Source organism: Crocuta crocuta, unplaced genomic scaffold (assembly GCF_008692635.1).
Source record: "Crocuta crocuta isolate KB4526 unplaced genomic scaffold, BGI_CrCroc_1.0 scaffold177, whole genome shotgun sequence".
NCBI lineage: Eukaryota > Metazoa > Chordata > Mammalia > Carnivora > Hyaenidae > Crocuta > Crocuta crocuta.
In genome coordinates, this window is record NW_027531880.1 from 3,821,431 (window position 1) to 3,840,907 (window position 19,477).

At 44.5% G+C, this 19,477-nt stretch overlaps 1 protein-coding gene across 1 annotated transcript in view; it reads left to right on the plus strand.

Moving 5' to 3' along the window:
- Positions 1–19,477, plus strand: part of ANK1 (ankyrin 1) — a 212,501-nt gene that overhangs the window by 177,546 nt on the left and 15,478 nt on the right. Inside the window, exon 38 of the mRNA XM_077773123.1 lies at positions 17,145–17,703. Coding sequence (XP_077629249.1) covers positions 17,145–17,703 — 559 coding nt within the window. The remainder of the gene's footprint in view (positions 1–17,144; positions 17,704–19,477) is intronic.

The window sequence follows — 19,477 nt, forward strand, 5'->3', positions numbered from 1 at the left end:
CTGTGCCACCAGTGGACCCTCTTGGGGCCTGTGTCCACACCCGTAAATCAATCCATGGAGAGAAGCAAAGGGCATGGAGGTTCTGGCCCCAGATCTGACATGGTGAAGCTGCAGGGTTTTTAGAAGTCCTTCTATAAAGCTAACTGGGCTTCTTTGAGTCTGGTCTCTCCGTTTCTCTCCCTCCCTTTTTTCCCACCCCATCTCTTTCCTCTCATTCTTTTTAGTGTGCTTCGGCATGGCACAGACCCCCAGTGTGACCAGGCCCTTGGGAGGCAGCCCGGCGGCCCCTAGCCTTTGCCCCTCCCCCCCCCACACCCACACAGCAGCCTCCTGTGCGTCATTGTCCTTGCAGCAGCAGTGCAAATGGCTACCTGCATGTAGGAGAGGGGACTGGGGGTCTCTCTGCAGCCACTGGGCACAAACAGAGGCCCCGCTCTTTGGCACTGTCTCCTCTTTAAAGTCAGCAGGTTAGATCAGATTCCTAAGATTCCTTACAGACCTTGAAGAAACCATTTTAAGTCTATGAACTGTCTTCCTGTGGTGCCTAAATGCGTCCCCCAGGGCGGCGACATTGTGCTGTCTGCGCTTTCCACGCTGCTAGTCTGCCAGTCGTCCCCAGCCACGCACTCGTGTGTGCATTGGGCGGGCGCCCGTGGCACAGGAAAGTTCTAGGTCAGTGTGGGCACGGGGCCTCCTCTTGCCAGGAGGAGTCTGTGCATGCCAAGCCCCTCACACATTTCTCTCTCCCGTGCCCTGTGTCCCCTGGAACATGCTGGGGGCAGGGCTCCTCTGTTGATCGCGTCCTGTCGTGTTTCTCTTCTACCTCTGACCTCACCTGGACCTCTAGTCCGCTCATTCTCTCACACTGCCTGTCTCCACTGTCTCCACCTCGGCCGGGTGCTCAGGAGCCGTCCGCCTCCACAGATGCATGTCGCCAAAGACTCCTAGCCCTTCCTCCCCGCGAGTCTCACGGCCGCGTGTGAGGGCGTGTGTGCGCGTGCACGAGTGTGTGTGAGTGCCCGGGGAGTTGTCTCTCACTCTTCAGACCCGGCATAAAGGCTCCAAGACAGTGGCCCCTCCCATGTCCCTCGGGACCGGCCCCGAGCACTGTGGGGACTGCTGAGTAGACCGGCCCCCTCACAGAGGGAGAGAGGGAGGGCAGTTGAGGAAATGCTGAAAACTTCAGGAAACCCAAGTGACAGGAGGCGTCTCCTTTTCTCTGTGATACCTGATCACTTGGTTGGGTTTCTTCATCTGCCCAGTGCTGTTTCTGTCAAGTCAAATCTGCAAGGTTTCGTTTCTCTGTGCCCCAATTATGTACCTAGAGGACACAGGCCTGTAGAATTACTTGTATAAACAAGGAAGTTACGACCATTAAGCATATGTTAAGAAGGTGGATCCCATGTTAAGTGCTCTCCCTACAGTTAAGAAAAAGAATCTACCGCTGGCCGCAGGACTTAACAACTCCAGTCAGGCCTAGAGGGTCAACGGCCTAAGCAGAGTTCAGAATCCCTCTGCGGGACCGGGTCTCTACGTGCTCTGTGATGGCGGCAAGGGGCTCTGTTTCAGTTGGTTTGCAAGTACTTTCTGAGCACCTTCCACAGGCCAGGCGCTGGTCTAGGCAGGGGAGATGAATCAGTTCTCAAACACACACAAAACTCCTTTAACGCTTCCGCCTCGAGGAGCTTCCCTTCTGTTTGGAGAGTCAAGCAGCCGGGTAATAGGTGAGGGGATCTTCGAAAGCGCTCACAGAGGGAGGGAGGGAGGGCAGGCGCGGAGGTCAGAGGGCAACAGGAGGCCAGCTGTTACAGGCGACCCTCAGGACACTGGGTTTACTGGCAGCGAGATATGGAGAGCCGCTGGGGGCTCTGGAGGGAAAGAGGAACATAATCTAAGTTGAGTTTTCAAAGGATTCCTCTCCCTGCTTTGTTGATTTTTAGACCGTCACAAACTGAATGCTTCTGTGCTCCCTGGCTCCTCTGTGCGGCCCTGTCACCCCTTCAGAGCCCCCTCTTCAGCAGGTCTGCTGGTGGACACAGGCTGTGTGCCCTGCACGCATGCTCCCCACCGTGGCCCGAATAGACACTCATTAGCAGATGGCCAGCCATTTCTGGCACTAAACTGGCTTCTATGTGTTTATCCGGCCCTCTTCCCAGTCCTGGGAAGATGGTTCTGGCCTGGAAAGAAGGAGCAGGAGGGACGAAAGGTAGAAGGGTGGGGAGACAGCAGCCTCCCATNGGTCCTGGGAAGATGGTTCTGGTCCTTCTGGAAAGAAGGAGCAGGAGGGACGAAAGGTAGAAGGGTGGGGAGACAGCAGCCTCCCATGATCCTCCAGCGCCACCCCCCCCACCCGGGAGCAGGGGCCCATGGTGGCTTGTCCGGGTGCCTGCCCAGCCCGCTGCACTGACGTCACAGCTGTACCTTGCCTTCTCTGCACTTGACCTCGCTTCTCTGCTTGTCTGAGCCTCCTGATGCAGCCCTGGGGACGAAGGGCAGTTGCTTGAGTCTCCGTGGTGCCAGGGAAACAGAAGCTTGAGGTCTGTTTTCCTTCCTTCCTGACTCCTCTGCCAGAGGAGAGGCCTGGTCAGAGCAGAAAGGGGCTTAAGTTCGAAGGCCAGTTTTCTTCCCCTACACAAAAGGGGGCTACCCCGAGCCCTCGAGTAATACACATACAGAAAAAAATGCCCATAAAGCCGAAAAAGAAAAAAGAAAAGAAAAGAAAAACATGTTCCTAAAAAAGAAATCAGATTTCTCATATAAAAGGAAAAAAAATGGACATCTCACTCCCACACTTGTCAGGTCCATTTGTCTGATAAATTGGACACAGAGTAATGTCTACTTACATTACGATTACAATGTCTACTTACATTACAGCACATGACGATGTGCTCAGGCCTTATAAACATTGCTCTGACTTAATACTAATCCCCACTGGCACTGAGTATGACCACCTACCAAGCTTGTGGGCATGTGGACAGATCGGTGGGTGTCCCCTGCAGACTGAGAGGGAGCAGCGAGGCACACACCCTGAACACTATTTCTAGAGGAGAGGCTCCGGAATAAAGAAAAGGTGGGGAAGTCCTGGGAGAGGGTGTGCATGAGTTCTTTTCATGGACACATTTCATGTGGGTGAAATTCCATTGAGGTAAACACCACGGAAGTTTTAAGGAGGAAAAGCCCCAAAGGATACCCAAGAATGAGCCTCTGGTATTCTGTGGCCAGTAGAGCTACCCTCTTCTGGTCCTTATCAGGTCTTACTGAGATTCCTAAAAGTGACAGAATACTCACTTGGCTATTATTTGAGGGGCTTTTTAAGATGCATTCCACATCTGAGGTGCCTGACTGGCTCAGTGAAGCGTGCGACTCTCAATCTTGGGGTCATGAGTTGAAGCCCCACAGAGGGTAAAGAGGTTACTTAAATGGATTTTTTAAAAAACGATGCATTCCACTGCTGGCTAAAACGAGGTAGTAAGGACTGAATATACTCTCCAGCTTCAAACAGCCTACATATATATGTATATATAAAGGGCTAAATGTATGAAATAATGGTTTTCAAGACTTTGGACATCAGTAAACAAAAGGCATTGATCGATGGGACATAGGAAGTAATTGAGGAAAACTCTGTAATTGCTAGTTTCTAGGTCGTGACATAGGGCTGAGAAATCCAAGAAGTTTCCCTGGGTTGAGGAGAAGTTGTTGAGAATCCAGAGAGAAAGGAGCAGCTGGAGTTGCCAAGACACAGAGTGCCTGAGAAGACATAGCTGCTTGAAGAATCTGGAGCTCTTCGGAGGGTCCCTAGCAAGTTTTGGTTGAGTGTTAATCAGCTATTCCTGACAGTCAGATGGATCATCAGAAACACTGCATAGGGAACAAAAAAGGGCCTTACCTGGAAATGGAGAATAACTAGCCCTACACTGATCAATGCTCCAACTCTGCCTAATCAACCTTGAAAGCAGACCTCAAAAGAATCAGACGGTTTCTAAGTTACTTAACTACATAACAGAACAAAGAATATCTATAGGAATACAGAAGTATCCAATACCCACCAAGGTAAAATTTACAATGTCTGACATCCAATGAAAGATTACCAGACATACAGAGAGACAGGAAAAATGTGACCCATAATGAAGAGAAAAATCAATCGACACTAAGTCTAAACTGAAATAGATGTTAGAATTAGCATACAAGAATGGTAAAACAGTTATTATAACTGTATTTCAGGTATCCAAAAAGTTAAGGAGAGACCTAGAAAATATTTTTAAAAGATTCAAACCAATCTTCTAGAGATGAAACTATAATGTGTCAGATGAAAATACACTGAATGGGATTAGACATTACAGAAAAAAAAGATTAGGGAATTTGACAACATAGCGATAGAAACTCTTCAAAATGAAACACAGAAAGAAAAAAATTTTAATGTTTATTTTTGAGAGAAAGAGACACCGAGCATGAGCAGGGAAAGGGCAGAGATAGAGGGAGACGCAGAATCCAAAGAGGGCTTCAGGCTCTGCTCTATCAGCACAGAGACCAAAGCAGGGCTCGAACCCACAAACCATGAGATCATGACTTGAGCCAAAGTTGGATGCTCAACCAACTGAGCCACCCAGGTGCCCCAAGAAAAATTTTTTAAAAGCAGCAATAAGCTATGGGGCAATTTCAAGTGACCTTATATATGTGGAAATAGAGTTCCCAACCGAGAATGGGTGGAAAAAAAGCATTGGGATAAATAAGGGTTGAAAAAATGGTCCAAATTTGACAAAGACTATAAGTACACAGATCCAAGAAATTCAGTGAGCCACGTGTACAAGACACATGGGAGCAACAATGCCAAGGCATATTTTTAAACAAATTGGCCAAAATTAGTGATAGAGAAAGTCTTGAAAGAAGCCAAAGAAAAAGAACATTATGTACAAGAACATTAGGTACAAACGAACAAAAGATAAGGATGACATCAGTGATGCCCATGTGGCTCAGTCAGTTGAGCGTCTGACTCTTGATTTTGACTCCGGTCATGATCTCATGTTCGTGAGACTGAGCTCTGTGTTGGACTCCACACTGATGGTGCAGAACCTGCTTGGGATACTCTCTTTCCCGCTCTCTCTGCCCTTTCACTGCTAGCACTCTGTCTCCCAAGGTAAATAAACTTTAAAAAGATAAGGATGACATCAAACTACTTGTTGGAAACAATGCAAGTCAGAAGACAATGGAGCAACATCTTTAAAGTAGACTAAATCTTTACAGAACGTCTCTAAAGTAACCTATAACTCTATACCTAGCAAAAATAGCTTTCAAAAATGAAAGCAGATTCGTCACCAGGAGACCATGCTTCAAGCAATGTTAAAAACAAGAAAAGCGGGGGCGCCTGGGTGGCTCAGTCGGTTAAGCGTCCGACTTCAACTCAGGTCATGATGTCACAGTTCGTGGGTTCAAGCCCCACATCAGGTTCTGTGCTGACAGCTAGTTCAGAGCCTGGAGTCTGTTTCAAATTCTGTATCTCTCTCTCTCTCTCTCTCTCTCTGACCCTCCCCTGCTCACGCTGCCTCCGACTCTCAAAAATAAATAAAAATATTAAAAAAAATTTTTTTTACGTTAAAAAAAACAAGAGAAGTCCCTGTGGGTAGCTCAGTCAGTTAAGCATCCATCCAGCTCATGATCTTAACTCAGATCTTGAGCTCAGGGTCATGAGTTTGAGCCCCGCATTGGGCTCCACCCTGGGCATGAAGACTACTTTAAAAATAAATACATAAATAAATAAACAAACAGATAGATAGAAAGATTAAGTAATTAAAATAAAATCGTAAAAGGCCAAAAGAAAATGATATCAGACAGAAATATGGATCTACAAGAAGGAATTAACAATGCCAAAAATATGAACTGCAAGGAAAAATACGTAATTTTCTAATAGGTGACATTATTTCCTCATTATTGAAATCTCTTTAAAAGATAACCATGTAAACAAAAATAACAATGATATAATGTTGGGTTTATAACACATGTGAGAGTAAAATGTACGATAATAATAGTACAAAAGTTAAAAAAGTCAAGAGGGGAAAATGGAAGTATACTATTGTAAGGTGCTAATACTATATACTAAGTGGTATAATTTCACTTCAAAGTAGACTGTGATAGGTCAAGGATGTATCTTATAAGCCTTAAAGCAACTACTGAAATAATAAAGCAAAGAATTATACCTAGTAATTAATCAAAATAGATCAAATGGAGTCATAATAAATTTCAATTAATTCAAAAGACACAGAAGAAAAAGAGAAGAACAGATGGGACAAAGAAAGTAGAAATTAGCAAGTAATAGATTTAAACCTAACCATATTTTTAAATAAAGCTTATTTATTAGAGAGAGAGAGAGAGCACATGCACATGTGTGAGGGAGGGACAGAGCGGGGAAGAGAGAATCCCAAGCAGGCTCCACGCTGTCAGTGTAGAGACTGCTGTGGGGCTTGAGCTCATGAACCAGGAGATTACAACCTGAGCCACAATCAAGAGTTGAATGCATCACTACTGAGCCACCCAGGCACCCCTAAACCTGACAATACTAATAATCTTGTTAAATGTAAATGATCTAAATACCCCAAGGAAAAGGCAGAGATAGTCATAATGAACATATAGGTAAATCTCAACTATGCCCTTCAAATATAAAAACACAAAGTCCTTAAAAGTAAAAGGATGAGAAAAGATAAACTGTGCTAACACTAATCAAAAGACAATTAGAATGGCTATATTAATATCAAACAAGTAGGTTTTAGAACAAAGAGTATCTTCAGAGATGAAGAAAATAATTTCATAAGTAGTTCAAGCACATAATAATCCGAAGTGTTTATGTGCCTGGTAAGATAGCTTTAGAATACGTGAAGCAAAACCTGGGAAAACTGCAATGACAAGTGGACAAAACCACAGTTATAATAGAGACTTCAATACCGCTGTCTTGATAATTGATAGAACAAGTAGAAAACAGTAAACATATAGATTTGAATAACACTATCATCCAGCTCGACCTGTATCGTTGACAGTTCACAAACATTCCGTCCCGTAACAGTAGCATGCATAGTCTTTCCAGTTGCATCTGAAACTTACACCAACATGGACCATATTATAGACCATAAAGCAAGTCTCAGATTTCAAAGGATTTGAGATATACAAATCATGTTCTCTGACCACAGTGAAATTAAATTAGAAAGCAATAAAAAATCTGGAAAACCTTAAATATTTGGAAACTAAATAACACACCTCTAAATAACCCATGGGTCAAACAAGAGAGTAAAGGAGAAATTAGAGCATATCTGAACTGAATGTAAACAAAAACACAAGATACCAAACTTTATAGAATTCAGTTCTTTATCCTATCAATAGCTAATATTGTGGTTGGACCGGCCTGTATAGTTCTTATTATGATTGCAAGATGCCCATTAGCAATAGCCACTAGGAAACTTTAGGGGGGAAAGTTTATTAGTTACAGAACCTGAAAATAACAGCATATTTAGGGCCACACAGCAAGGTTGTGAAGGGGAGAAAGAGAGAGAAGAGAACTAGTTGAGGGCTGGGGTTCTGCTCTTTTGGGGGTTGAGAGTGGAGGCCTAGGATTTCATGAGTTCACTCTTTATTGGTAAATTTAAAACATGAGTGGGAATTTAAAGCATGAGAAAAGAAAAATCAAGTGGCCCAAATGGTCAGTTATTGAAATCAATTGAGGTCTCCATAACAAAGGAGACTCAGTGGGGGAGGGTGGCCTGGCCCTTTATCTAGTCCTGTGGTTGGCAATGTGTTTATTTGAGATAGCCATCTTTGAAGCAGAAATGTAGGCAGTCAAAGCTTAGGTCAGGCACTTGCTTTAGAAAAAGAAAAAAAAAAAGGAAAGAAAACCCAACAGTCAGGGTTCATCCTATACCAGTAAGGCAGTACTTAGGGGAGCATTTATGTCCATTAAGTGTCCACATGAGAAAGGAGAAACATTCTCAAATCAATGACCTCAACTTCTAACTTAAGATAGTAGAAAAAGAAGAACAAATTAAACCCAAAGTGACCAGAAGAAAGGAAATAATAAAGATTAGAGTAGAAATCTCTGAAACGGAAAACAGAAAACAAACAAACAAAAAACTAGAGAATATAAAATCAAAAGGTGGTTCTTTGAAAAGGTTGATGAAACTGACAAACCTTTAGCCAAACTGGTTAAGAAAAAGAGAGAGAAGACAAAAATTACCAATATCAGGAATAAGAGAGGTCACGTCACTACAAATCCTATCTATAGATAGTAAAAAGATGATAAGAGAAGATTCTGACAGTTTTATGCCAATAGCTTTGAAAGCATAGATGAAATTGGCAAATCCTTGAAAGATATGTTATCAAAACTCATAGAAAGAAATACATGACCTAAATAGCCCTATATATATTAAAGAAACTAAATTAATACTTAAAATGTCTACAAAGAACACAGCAAGCTTAGATGCTGTCACTGGTAAGATCCACCAAACATTTCAGGAAGAAATAACTCCTGTTGAAAATTTAAAAGGATACATATAATACTTGCCCACTCATTCTATGAGGCCAGCATTACCCTGATATTAAGGGGGAAATATTAGAAAGCTATAGACTAATATCCTTCATGAACATTTATGCAAAAAATTTAAATTTTATCGAGTCAAATCCAACACTGTATAAAAGGATAATACATTATGACCAAGTGGGGTTTATCCAAGGAATGCAAGGATGGTTTAACATTCTAAGATAAATCAATATCTGCTTCTCCATGTAATGAGCTTGGAAGTCACCACTCTGTATGTACTAACAAGTAAAAGGCTGAATAGACTGAAAAATCAACTCCTCTAGGATCTGTAAAAGAGGTAAGGACCCAGGGCAAATCGCTGCCCCCAAACCTGCAGAGTCTGTCAGGGGGACATGGAGAATATGAACTTACCAGAGCAGGGACTCATGAGTGGAAACCCCTTCAGAAACCAGTGCTGGGGTAGGAAAACCAGAACTATAACTGACAGCTTGCTGGAGACTCAGTGTAGACAACTCTGAAAGCTTAAAAACTTTGGGGGAGCTCGGGCAGAGGGGGCCCCCACAATCTTGTGAGATTTACCTCCAGGAGGTTCAGCTAGGTTCCCACAGTAAATATCAGGAAAATCCCCTTGAGCTTCCAGCTCAAGAGAAGAGAAAAGGAACTATTTTTAATTATGCCAGAGCACTGTGTTCTTAACAAGGTCTGCCCGCAGGGGAAACTACTTAAGAAGAGCCTAACACCCTGAGGCTGCTGTCAGAGCCTAAGTCACCTGAGGGGAGGGAACTACCCAACTCCAGTCAGCTAGCCTCCGACATGGGAGAAAGAAAATAAAATACCTAACTCCTGCCCATGCTGTCCATCTTTTCCCATCTGAAGTAAAGGGGAAATTTTTGTAATACTTGTCAAGTTCACAGTCTAGAGGCATAGGCTTATTACAGGTCTGAGACTTAATCATAGGACTGTAGAATGCTTCCCTTTCCCCCACACCTCACCACTGCATTACTAAAGCCCTATTTACAGCTGTTCCTTTATCCAGGATATCATATCTGGATATCAAGAAAAATGTGTAAGACGTACTAAAAGGCAGAAAAACACAATTTGAAGAGACAGCATGAGTTAGATCCAGACATGGAAAGGGATATTGGAATTACCAGACCGGGAATTTAAAACAACTATGATTGGGGCACCTGGGTGGCTCAGTTGATGAAGTGTCTGGCTTTGACTCAGGTCACGATCTTATGGTACGTGAGTTTGAGCCTGTGTCAGGCTCTGTGCGCACAACTCAAAGCTGGGAGCCTGCCTCGGATTTTGTGTCTCCTTTTCTCTCTGCTCTCCCCTGCTCACGCTCTGTCTCTCTCTCAAAAAAATAAACATTTTTTTTAATTAGGGGAAAAAATTCCCATGATTAATATTGCTAGGGCTCTAGTGGATAAAGTAGACAGCATGTAAGAACAGATGGGCTGAAAGATGGAAGTCCTAAGAAAGAACCAGAAAGAAATAATAGAGATAGCACTATAACAGAAATGAAGAATGCCTTTGATGGGCTTAGTAGTGCACTGGATACAGCTGAGGAAAGGATCTCTGAGCTTGAGGCTATGTCAACAGGAATCTCCAAAACCAAAACGTAAAGAGAACAAAGACCAAAAGAAACAGAATAGAATATACAAGGAATTTGGGGCAACTACAGAAGGCATAACATACATACGATACATATGATGGCAATATCAGATGGGGAAGAAAGAGAGGAATGAAGAAATATTTGAAAAAATAATAATGGCTGAGAATTTACCCCCAAATTAATATCAGACACCAACCCACAGATCCAGAAAGCTCAGAGATAATCAAGTAGTATAAATGTACAAAACTATACTTACCCATATCATTTTCAAATCACACAAAGTCAAAGATAAAGGAAAAAATCCTGGAAAAAAAAAAACAGTGAAAAATCCCACCTTACCTATAAAAAACAAAGATAATATTACATCTGACTTCTCTTAGAAGCCATACAGACAAGAAGCAAGTGGAGTGAAATATTTAGTGTTGAGAGGAAAAAACACCAACCTAGAATTCTGTATCCTATAAAATTATACTTTAAAAGTAAAAGAGAAATAAAAACTTCCCACACAATCAAAAATTGAGGGACATTGTTGCCAGCACATCTGCCTTGCAAAAAGTATTAAAAGAAGTTCTTTAGAGAGAAGGAAAACAATATAGAGAAACCTGAATGTACATAAAGTAGAGCATCAAAGAAAGAGTAAGTGAAAATTAAATAAAAACTTAAATTTTTTGTTCTTAGTTGATCTACAGTTTGCTTAAACTACATGTAGATTAAAAGTAAATAGATGGACAAAAATATATCATGTTAACATGAATCAAAAAAATGTAGAGAAGCTATATTAATTTCGTACAGAGCAGACTTCAAAGCAAAGAAAATTATCAGGGATAAAGAAGGGCATTACATAATAATAAAGAAGTCAGTTCTCCAAGAAGGCCTAATAATCCTTAACATGTAGGTGCCTAACAACAGAGCATCAAACTATGAGAGGCAAAAACTCAGAGAGCAGCAGGGAGAAACAGATGAATCCATTATCAGAGTTGGAAACTTCAGCAACCCTGTATCAGAAATGGACAGACCCAGTAGGCAGAAAACTGGTCAACACCACCATCAACTGGATGTAACTGACATCTGTAAACTACTTCATCCAACAACAGCAGAATACACATTCTTCTCAAGTTCATGTGGTACATTCACCGAAATGGGCCATATTCTGAGCCATAAAACACATTTTAACAAATTTAAAAGAATACAAATAACAAATCAATGTAATTCATCAGTTTAACAAACTAAAAAAAAGCACAACCATATGATTACCACAATAGATGCAGAAAAAGTGTTTGACAAATCCAACAATTCCTTGTTTAAAAAACAAACAAGAAGCTCCTACCTAGCAAAGTAGGAATAGAAAGGAATTCATTCAACTTGATAAGGGGTATCTACAAAAAACCTAAAGCTAACATTACACTTAAAGGTAAAGGTAAGAGACTCAGTGCTTATGAATTGATGAACTGAATGTTACATTCAATCAATAACAATACAATGATGCTACTCTCACTGCTTTTGTTCAACATTAAGAATGCTAACCTCTTTGACCTCAGCCACAGTAACTTCTTACTAGACATGTCTCTGGAGGCAAGGGAAACAAAAGCAAGCATGAACTATTGGGACCTCCTCAAGATAAAAAGCTTCTGCATAGCAAGGGAAATAATCAACAAAACTAAAAGGCAACCAAATGGAAATGGGAGAAAATATTTGAAAATTACATATCAGATAGAGGGCTATATCCAAAATCTATATAGAACTTATCAAACTCACACCAGAAAAAACAAGTAATCCAGTGAAGAAATGGGCACATGAACAGACACTTTTCCAAAGAAGATATCCAGATGGCTCACAGACACATGAAAAGATGCTCAACATCACTTGTCATCAGGGAAATACAAATCAAAACTGCAATGAGATACCACCTCATACCTGTCAGAACAACTAAAATCAACAACTCAGGAAACAGCAGATGTTGGCAAGGATGCTGAGAAAAAGGAACCCTCCTACACTGCTGGTGGGAATGCAAACTGGTACAGCCACTCTGGAAAACAGTATGGAGGTTTCTCAAAAAATTAAAAATAGACTGGCCCATAACCCAGCAATTGCACTGCTAGGTATTTATCCAAAGGATACAAAAATGCTGAATTGAAGGGTCACATCTACCCCAATGTTTATAGCAGCACTATCAACAATAGCCAAACTATGGAAAGAGCCCAAATGTGCATCGACTGAAGAATTGATAAAGAAGATGTGGTGTACACACACACACACACACACACACATATACTAAGCGGAAATAAGTCAGAGAAAGATAAATATATGATTATCAGAGAAATTTTATTTTTCAAAGAAAAATAAATATATGTGGAATTTAAGAAACAAAACATGAACATAGGAGAAGGGAAGGAAAAATAAGATAAAAGCAGGGAGCAAACCAATAGAGACTCTTAAAATACAGAGAATAAACTGAGGATTGCTTGAGTGTTGGGTGTGGGGGAATGGGCCAGATGGGTGATGGGCATTAAGGAGGACACTTATTGGGATGAGCGCTGGGTGTTACATGTAAGTGATGAATCCCTAAATTCTATTCCTGAAACATTATTAAACTATATGTTAACTAATTTGGGTTTAAATAAGATTTTTTAAAAATTGCAGATGCTAGCCTGTACAATAAGACAAGCAAGAGAAATACAAAGCAACCAGATTGGAAGGATAGAAGTCAATCATCTCTATTCACAGACAATAAGATCACCAATATAAAAAATCTAATGGAATCTACAAAAAGTGATTAATATGTGTGTTCAGTAAGGTTGCAGGATACACGTTCAGTATCTAAAATAATTGAATTTCTATATTTTTTATCCTAGCAGTGATCAATTTTAAATTGAAGTTTTGAAAAGAATATCACTTACAATAACATTGAAAACATTGAAATACTAGGAGAAAAACCTGATAAAATGAAAGACTTACATATTGAAAGCTACAAAACATTACTGAAAACAGTTGAAGACCTAAATAAATGTAGAGATGCACCTTGTTAATGGGTCAGAAGACTTAATATTGTCAGTTCTCCTTTAAAGGATCTATATGTTTGATGCGATCCTGGTCAAAATCCCAGTAGGCATTTTTTGCAGACAAAGTGGTTCTAAAATTCATATGTAAAGGACCTAGAATATCCAAGACAACTTTGAAAATATACAAAGTTGGAGGCTCACACTACCTGACTTCAAGATTCATTACAAAGCTACCGTAATCATTACAGTGTGGTACTGTCATAAAGATGGATGAATTGGTGGGACAGAATGGAGACCAGAAACAGAACCACATATATATGAACAACTGATTTTCAACGAAAGTGCAAAGGTAGTTCAGTGGATAACTTTTACAAGTGGGGCTGCAACAACTGGATATTCATAAGCAAAAATGAACTTGGATTTTACCTTGCATCAGCAAATACAAAATTTAACTCCAAATGGATGGTAGACTTAATGTAAAACCGAACATAAAAACCTCTAGAAATAAACATAAAACTACAAAGCTTCTAGAAGAAAACATGAAGGAAAACGTCAGAAATCTCGGGTAAGGCAAAGGTTTCTTAGCCCCAACTCCAAAAGTGCAATCGGTAAAAGAACAAATTGGTAAATTGGGCTTCATCAAAAACAAAAACTTGCTTTTCAAAACACACTGTTAAGAAAGTGGAAACATAAGCTACAGTTTGGGAGGAAATATTGGGAATAATCGTCTGATATAAGACTTGTATCCAGAATATGTAAAGAACTCTCAAAACTCAATAATAAGAAAACAAACCCAATTTTTAGCAGTGCAGATGTGAACAGTTAACCCCGAAGATACACAGATGGCACATAAACACATAAAAAGATGTTCAACACTGATAGCTATTAGGGAAATCCAAGGAGATACCAACACACACCCGTGAGAATGGCTAAAATGAAAAGGCTGATCACACCAGGTGTCACTGAGGATATGGGGGAATTGGCACTCTCATATATTGCCGGTGCGAACGCAAAATGGAACAACCAATTTGGAGAACACTTTTGTTTCTTAAGAAGTTTTTGTTCCCTAAGAAGTACACCTATCATATGGTCCAGCCACTCTACTCCTAGGTGTGTATCCAAAAGAAACAGCATATATTCGCACAGATAAGCAGCTTTATTGGTAACAGTCCCAACTGGAAGCAACGAAGAGGTCCATTAACAGGTAAATGGGTAAACAAACTGTGGTGCATCTAATGGAATACAGCTCAGCAGTAGCAATGGATAAACCACCAATACGTCCAATGGCATGGATGATACCCAGATAATTAGGCCAAGCAAAAGAAGCCAGATAAAAAAGAGTACACACTGTCTAATTCCATTTATATAAAGTTCTGGGGAATGCAAGCTAAAGTATAGTGTCAGAAAGCAAATCGGTGGTTACCTGGGAACGCGGACACAGAAAGAAGGATTATAAAGCATGAAGACACCTTTCAAGGGTGATGAATATCCCTCTTTTCATTGTGGTTTCATGGAACTCATCAAATTATCTACTTTAAATATGTGAACTTCGTGTATGTCCATTATACCTCAATAAAGCAATTTTAAAAGATACTAACGGCAAAATCTAGTGACCAGACCACTCTTCCTACGTGCCCTGAGCCAGTTGCTGTACCTCTAGTTCCCTAATCTATAAAGTAGGAGAGAGATTGCTTTCCTCGTAGGGTGGTTGTGACAAGTAAAAATAACATATTGTATATGTTCTGTACAAAATGGATGCTCAATTAGTAATGGCAATAATATGGCCTTCAAGAATAAGAAGAGAATAATCACTTGACTCTAAAACGTTCGGCTCACGTATATTCCAGAGAGATTTCCGTGGAGGGTCTGAAGGCCCCTGGCCCTGGTTTCCCAGTTCCTTAGGTCATAGTTTCACATGCAGTCACTTGGATTTAACATGGAGGATTTGTTCCGCCCACTTTTCCTATTCTGTCATCTCCTCTTTGCTCCTCCTCGTTTGGCCAGAGCTGAAAGGGGTGTCCTTTAGTCTTGGTAAACGCAGTCCTGCCCTCCCAGCTACCCTACCGTAGCCTGATGGTCTTTTCTTCCTCCTCGTTTTCAGACCTGGGATCACATAGACTTGTAGAGCTCAGTGAGGAAAAGAACTCTCCTGGGAAGATTAAGGGAGGATGTATGTCAGTCACACAGCATGGCTCCTGGCACCTGGAACACATCTTTAAGTCAGAAGTTCTGGTTTTGTTAAATACGCCTGAGGTCATCCACTCTAGCTCCCGTACCCTCCTCACACTCTGGAGAGCTCGGGCCAACGGATTCCCAATCCTGTTCTGAGAAAGTGGGAGGAAGAGGGAGACACCCTCAAGGGTGTACAGTCCCAGGAGCCAGCTTAGGGAGGGAGCATAGGACAGGCTCAGAGATTGCGCGAAACAAGGTGAGCTGAAGCCGCAGGAAGACATCGTGAGAAGAGGGTGACGGGAACCTGTCTTGTTCATGTGTGTTGGTGTGTGTGGAATCCTCTGCCCTTCAGCAAGGTACCTGGCATGTAGGCAGACCTCGGTTCATACCTTTTGGTTGAAAAAGTGAGTGAATGAGAAGAGCAACAGATGCTCTTGTGTCCAGTAGAGAAGAACTAGGAGAGCAGGAGCTGAGTCCCAGACTTGGGATAGGAGGCCCCATTGGGCCAGAAGAAAGGCCAGGCCCTGGGAAGAGCTGGATGCAGGGTGGTAAGAGGCAAACAGCAGGATGAGTCTGAGAGCTAGGTGAGGGGCCTTCCTGGCCACAGGGAGGTCCTTAGAGACGCTGTAGGGGTGGCCTTGCCCATCCCTGGGGGCCCTGCTTTAGGCCCCGGTTCCCCCAGACAAGCAGAGCTGAAGGGAGAAGCTTGTGTTCCAGTCCCTCCCCCCACCCACAGACTGGCACCAGCTCTGAAGGGGAGACAGAGGCCCTCTCTGCCCCACCCATGGACCCCCACTCCTGGGCTAGAGGAGAGCAGAGGGGCCAACTGACAGAATATGCCTTCGGCTCTCACTCGGCCTCCTCACACACATACACGTGCCACTCACGAGCCTCCTCATCACTGCTGGACCTCAGGGAGCCAACGCCAGAGCCAACCAGGAGACTAGCAGGGACTCCTGTCTGAGACAGTTGCAGGGGACAGACCGAGGAACAGGCTGTAGTGACCATGCATGCAGGGGCCTGAGCTGGCTGACTGCTGACCTGGAGCTGCCGTGAACAGAGCAGTGCCTGCGGGCCAGGGGCTTCAGGGCAGATGCACTGGGGCCTCCTGCTGCCCCCTGACCTGACACCCTATTTTGAACCTTGGAACTCTCTCTTGTGCCACTTTAGAGCACTCAGAGTTTCCAGAACCAGTCTGCAACTTGAGGGAAAGTGACTTCATCTGGAACCAAATGGTTTCCCATTTGACCAGCACACTGAGGGTGGGTGTTCAGTGTGCCCCGTGAGACCCCTCCAAGTCAGCTTGGTGATTCACCCCAGATCTGGGTGGGCAGTACCCTCCCTTGAAGGTACATTCCTGACTCATCCCTCAAGGACTGTGCTAAAGGAATGTTCCGAGCAAAGAAAGAGCAACATTTCTTTCTGCCCAGACATCAAGAGGTGGGCTTTCCTCTCGTTAGAGAGATTGGAGCACAAATCCTTTGGATCAAGGCTTCTTGATCTAGCGCTCTGAACTGGACAAGAAAGAATTCCAATCTCTTCTCTTTGCCATTCAGCAAAGGGTCCCTTTTCCCCGCCCCCACTTCCTGGCTGTCCCCACAGAGCCTTGTTTCTCCTGTCCCGGTGCCCCGGGCAGCAGCCACAGCCCTGAGCACTGGACACTGAGCTTGGAAAGCCCCCTCCCCGGAATGTGCATGCATTTTCAGTGGCCGTGCCTGTGTTTGTGTGTGTGTGAGTGTGTGTGTGTGTGTGTGCGCGCACGCGCATGCGTGGATTTGCACGTAAGTGTGTGTGACAAAAATCGCTTCTGGAGCATGTTGCCCTCTGTCTGCCCATCCAGGTTACTCCTCGCTACAGGACGAGCTGCTGTCCCCCGCCTCCCTGCACTACGCGCTTCCCTCTCCGCTGCGTGCAGACCAGTACTGGAACGAGGTGGCCGTCATAGATGCCATCCCCTTGGCGGCCACGGAGCATGACACCATGCTGGAGATGTCTGACATGCAGGTGTGGTCTGCGGGCCTCACACCCTCCCTGGTCACTGCTGAGGACTCCTCTCTGGAGTGCAGCAAGGCCGAGGACTCTGACGCCACCGGCCATGAGTGGAAGCTGGAGGGGGTGCTCTCCGAGGGACCCCAGGGCCCCACAATGGGCTCTCTGGACCTTGTGGAGGACGACACAGTGGATTCAGATGCCGCAAATGGCCTTATCGATTTGCTTGACCAGGAAGAAGGTCAGAGGTCAGAAGAGAAGCTGCCAGGTCGTAAGAGTCAGGAGGACTCCACAGGTGCAGGGCAGGACTCAGAGAATGAAGTGTCTCTTGTTTCAGGCCAGCAGAGGGTGCAAGCCCGCATCACAGAATCCCCCAGCGTGAGTCGGGTGATGGAGACGAGCCAGGACAGGTAAGGGCCGGGCTGCCATGACCAGATGCCTTTCATCTTCCTGGGCTTTGGGTGAGATGGGGCCTGACAGTGAGTACAGAGGGAATTCTTAGGTGCTGCTGCTGACCTTGACCCTGCACTCTAAATGCCCAGGAGCAAAGCAGCTCAGCGTGGTGCCGGCTGGCCTGTGAATCACCCAGCCCGTGCTCAGTCCTCTGTCCTGTAGGAGTGGAGCAGTGATCTGTAAAGGCGGGTCCTCGCCCAAGATGCCCCGGGGTGTGGCCAGCAGGGGAGAGGCTGGGGCGTTGGGACAGGGGAGGGCATTAGGAGAGAGAGATTATAAGGCTTGGGACAGCCACCTCTCCAAAGTGCAGCTGAGGGTAGGCGCTCTGGGACCCTGTCTCTGCTGGGCGTGTGCTGTCGAAGACCATTAGAAACCCAGAAGGAGTGGGGTCCAGGGAAGTTATTCTCTCGCAGCCTGGGTTCGACCAAGCTGATAACTGGTGCCTTTTGCTTTCCCCCTCTGAAAGCGTGAGGCTGGTGGGCCTGTCGGGGCAGGGCGGAACTTACAACTGCTGAGAGACGGGTGATTTTCCTGGCCTGTGCCTGTAGCAGGGGAGTTGAGGCAGGAGGGCCTAATGCAGACGCCGCGGGTCTCAGGCCACAGGCCCTACTCACGTCCATGACAGTGGGCCCACCATACGCCCAGGTCTGGGCAGAGTATAGAGGATCACTTTTGCCTTCCTGGACTGGCCTAGGAACGGGGCACTGGTGGCCCTTTCCTCCGTATCGCTTCCTAAATTTTCCCTAAAGCAAGGAGAGAGTTCACGTGCTTCCGGAAGGCTGTGCACACCCAGCACACCCAGGTTGCTCAGGTCTGGCCAGGCCGTGGGACATCTGTTCTCGTTCCCTCTTCCCACTCACATCCCTCCTCAGCCCCTCTCAGAAGCCCAGGCTGACTGGGTCCACTCAGTACTCAGTGACCCAAGTGCCGATGTAGGAGGGACGAGAAAGCCATTTACAAGAGGAGACAGCAAGGTTTTGTTTTGTTTCATTTCCGTTTCCTAAAGGAATCCTTTGTGTAGTGGAGAGAATTGGAGCCTGTGAGGATTTAAAGTGAAATACTGTCATGCCTGTGACAGAGGCCATCGCCCGACAGCGCAGGCACTGACGCGCACCCTGCGTGCCGGCCGCTGCACCACTGTCAGAACAGGGCCGCCGAGTGGGGAGCCAGAAGGCCTGGCGCTAGTCAGGGTGTGGCACAGCTTGGTTCTCTGCCCTTGGTCAGCCCTCCAGTGGGGACAAGCGCATGTCGTTGACTCACCCAGCAGTATGGGTTGCGTGCCTGCTGTGTGCCCGGCACCTGGGGATGCGGCATTGGACAAAACACAGAAAAGTCTCCCATCGGCAGGAAGTTTGTGGTCTAGTGGGGAAACGGACAATAAATGAGATAAAGCCAATGAAATGGAAAGTAATTAAAAGGGGAAGGTTAGATGATAGTGCTAAAAAGGAAAATAAAGGAGGGAAGGGGGTAAGACGCCGGTACCTGTGTAGAGAGGGGATGGCTGAAACGAGGGATTGGGTAGCAGGGGAGGCCTGGGCCTGGGGCGTTGGAGCGAAGACCAGAAGGAATTAATGGATGAGCCGTGTGAATACGAGAGGGGACTTATCCAGCGGAAGGCCCAGCCAGCGCAAAGGCCTTGTGGTAGAACATGCGTGGCCCGGTCGAGGACCAGTGAGAAGGTCACTGATCACAGCAGAGTAATGGAGAGAGCTAATGGGGCCAGACACGTCA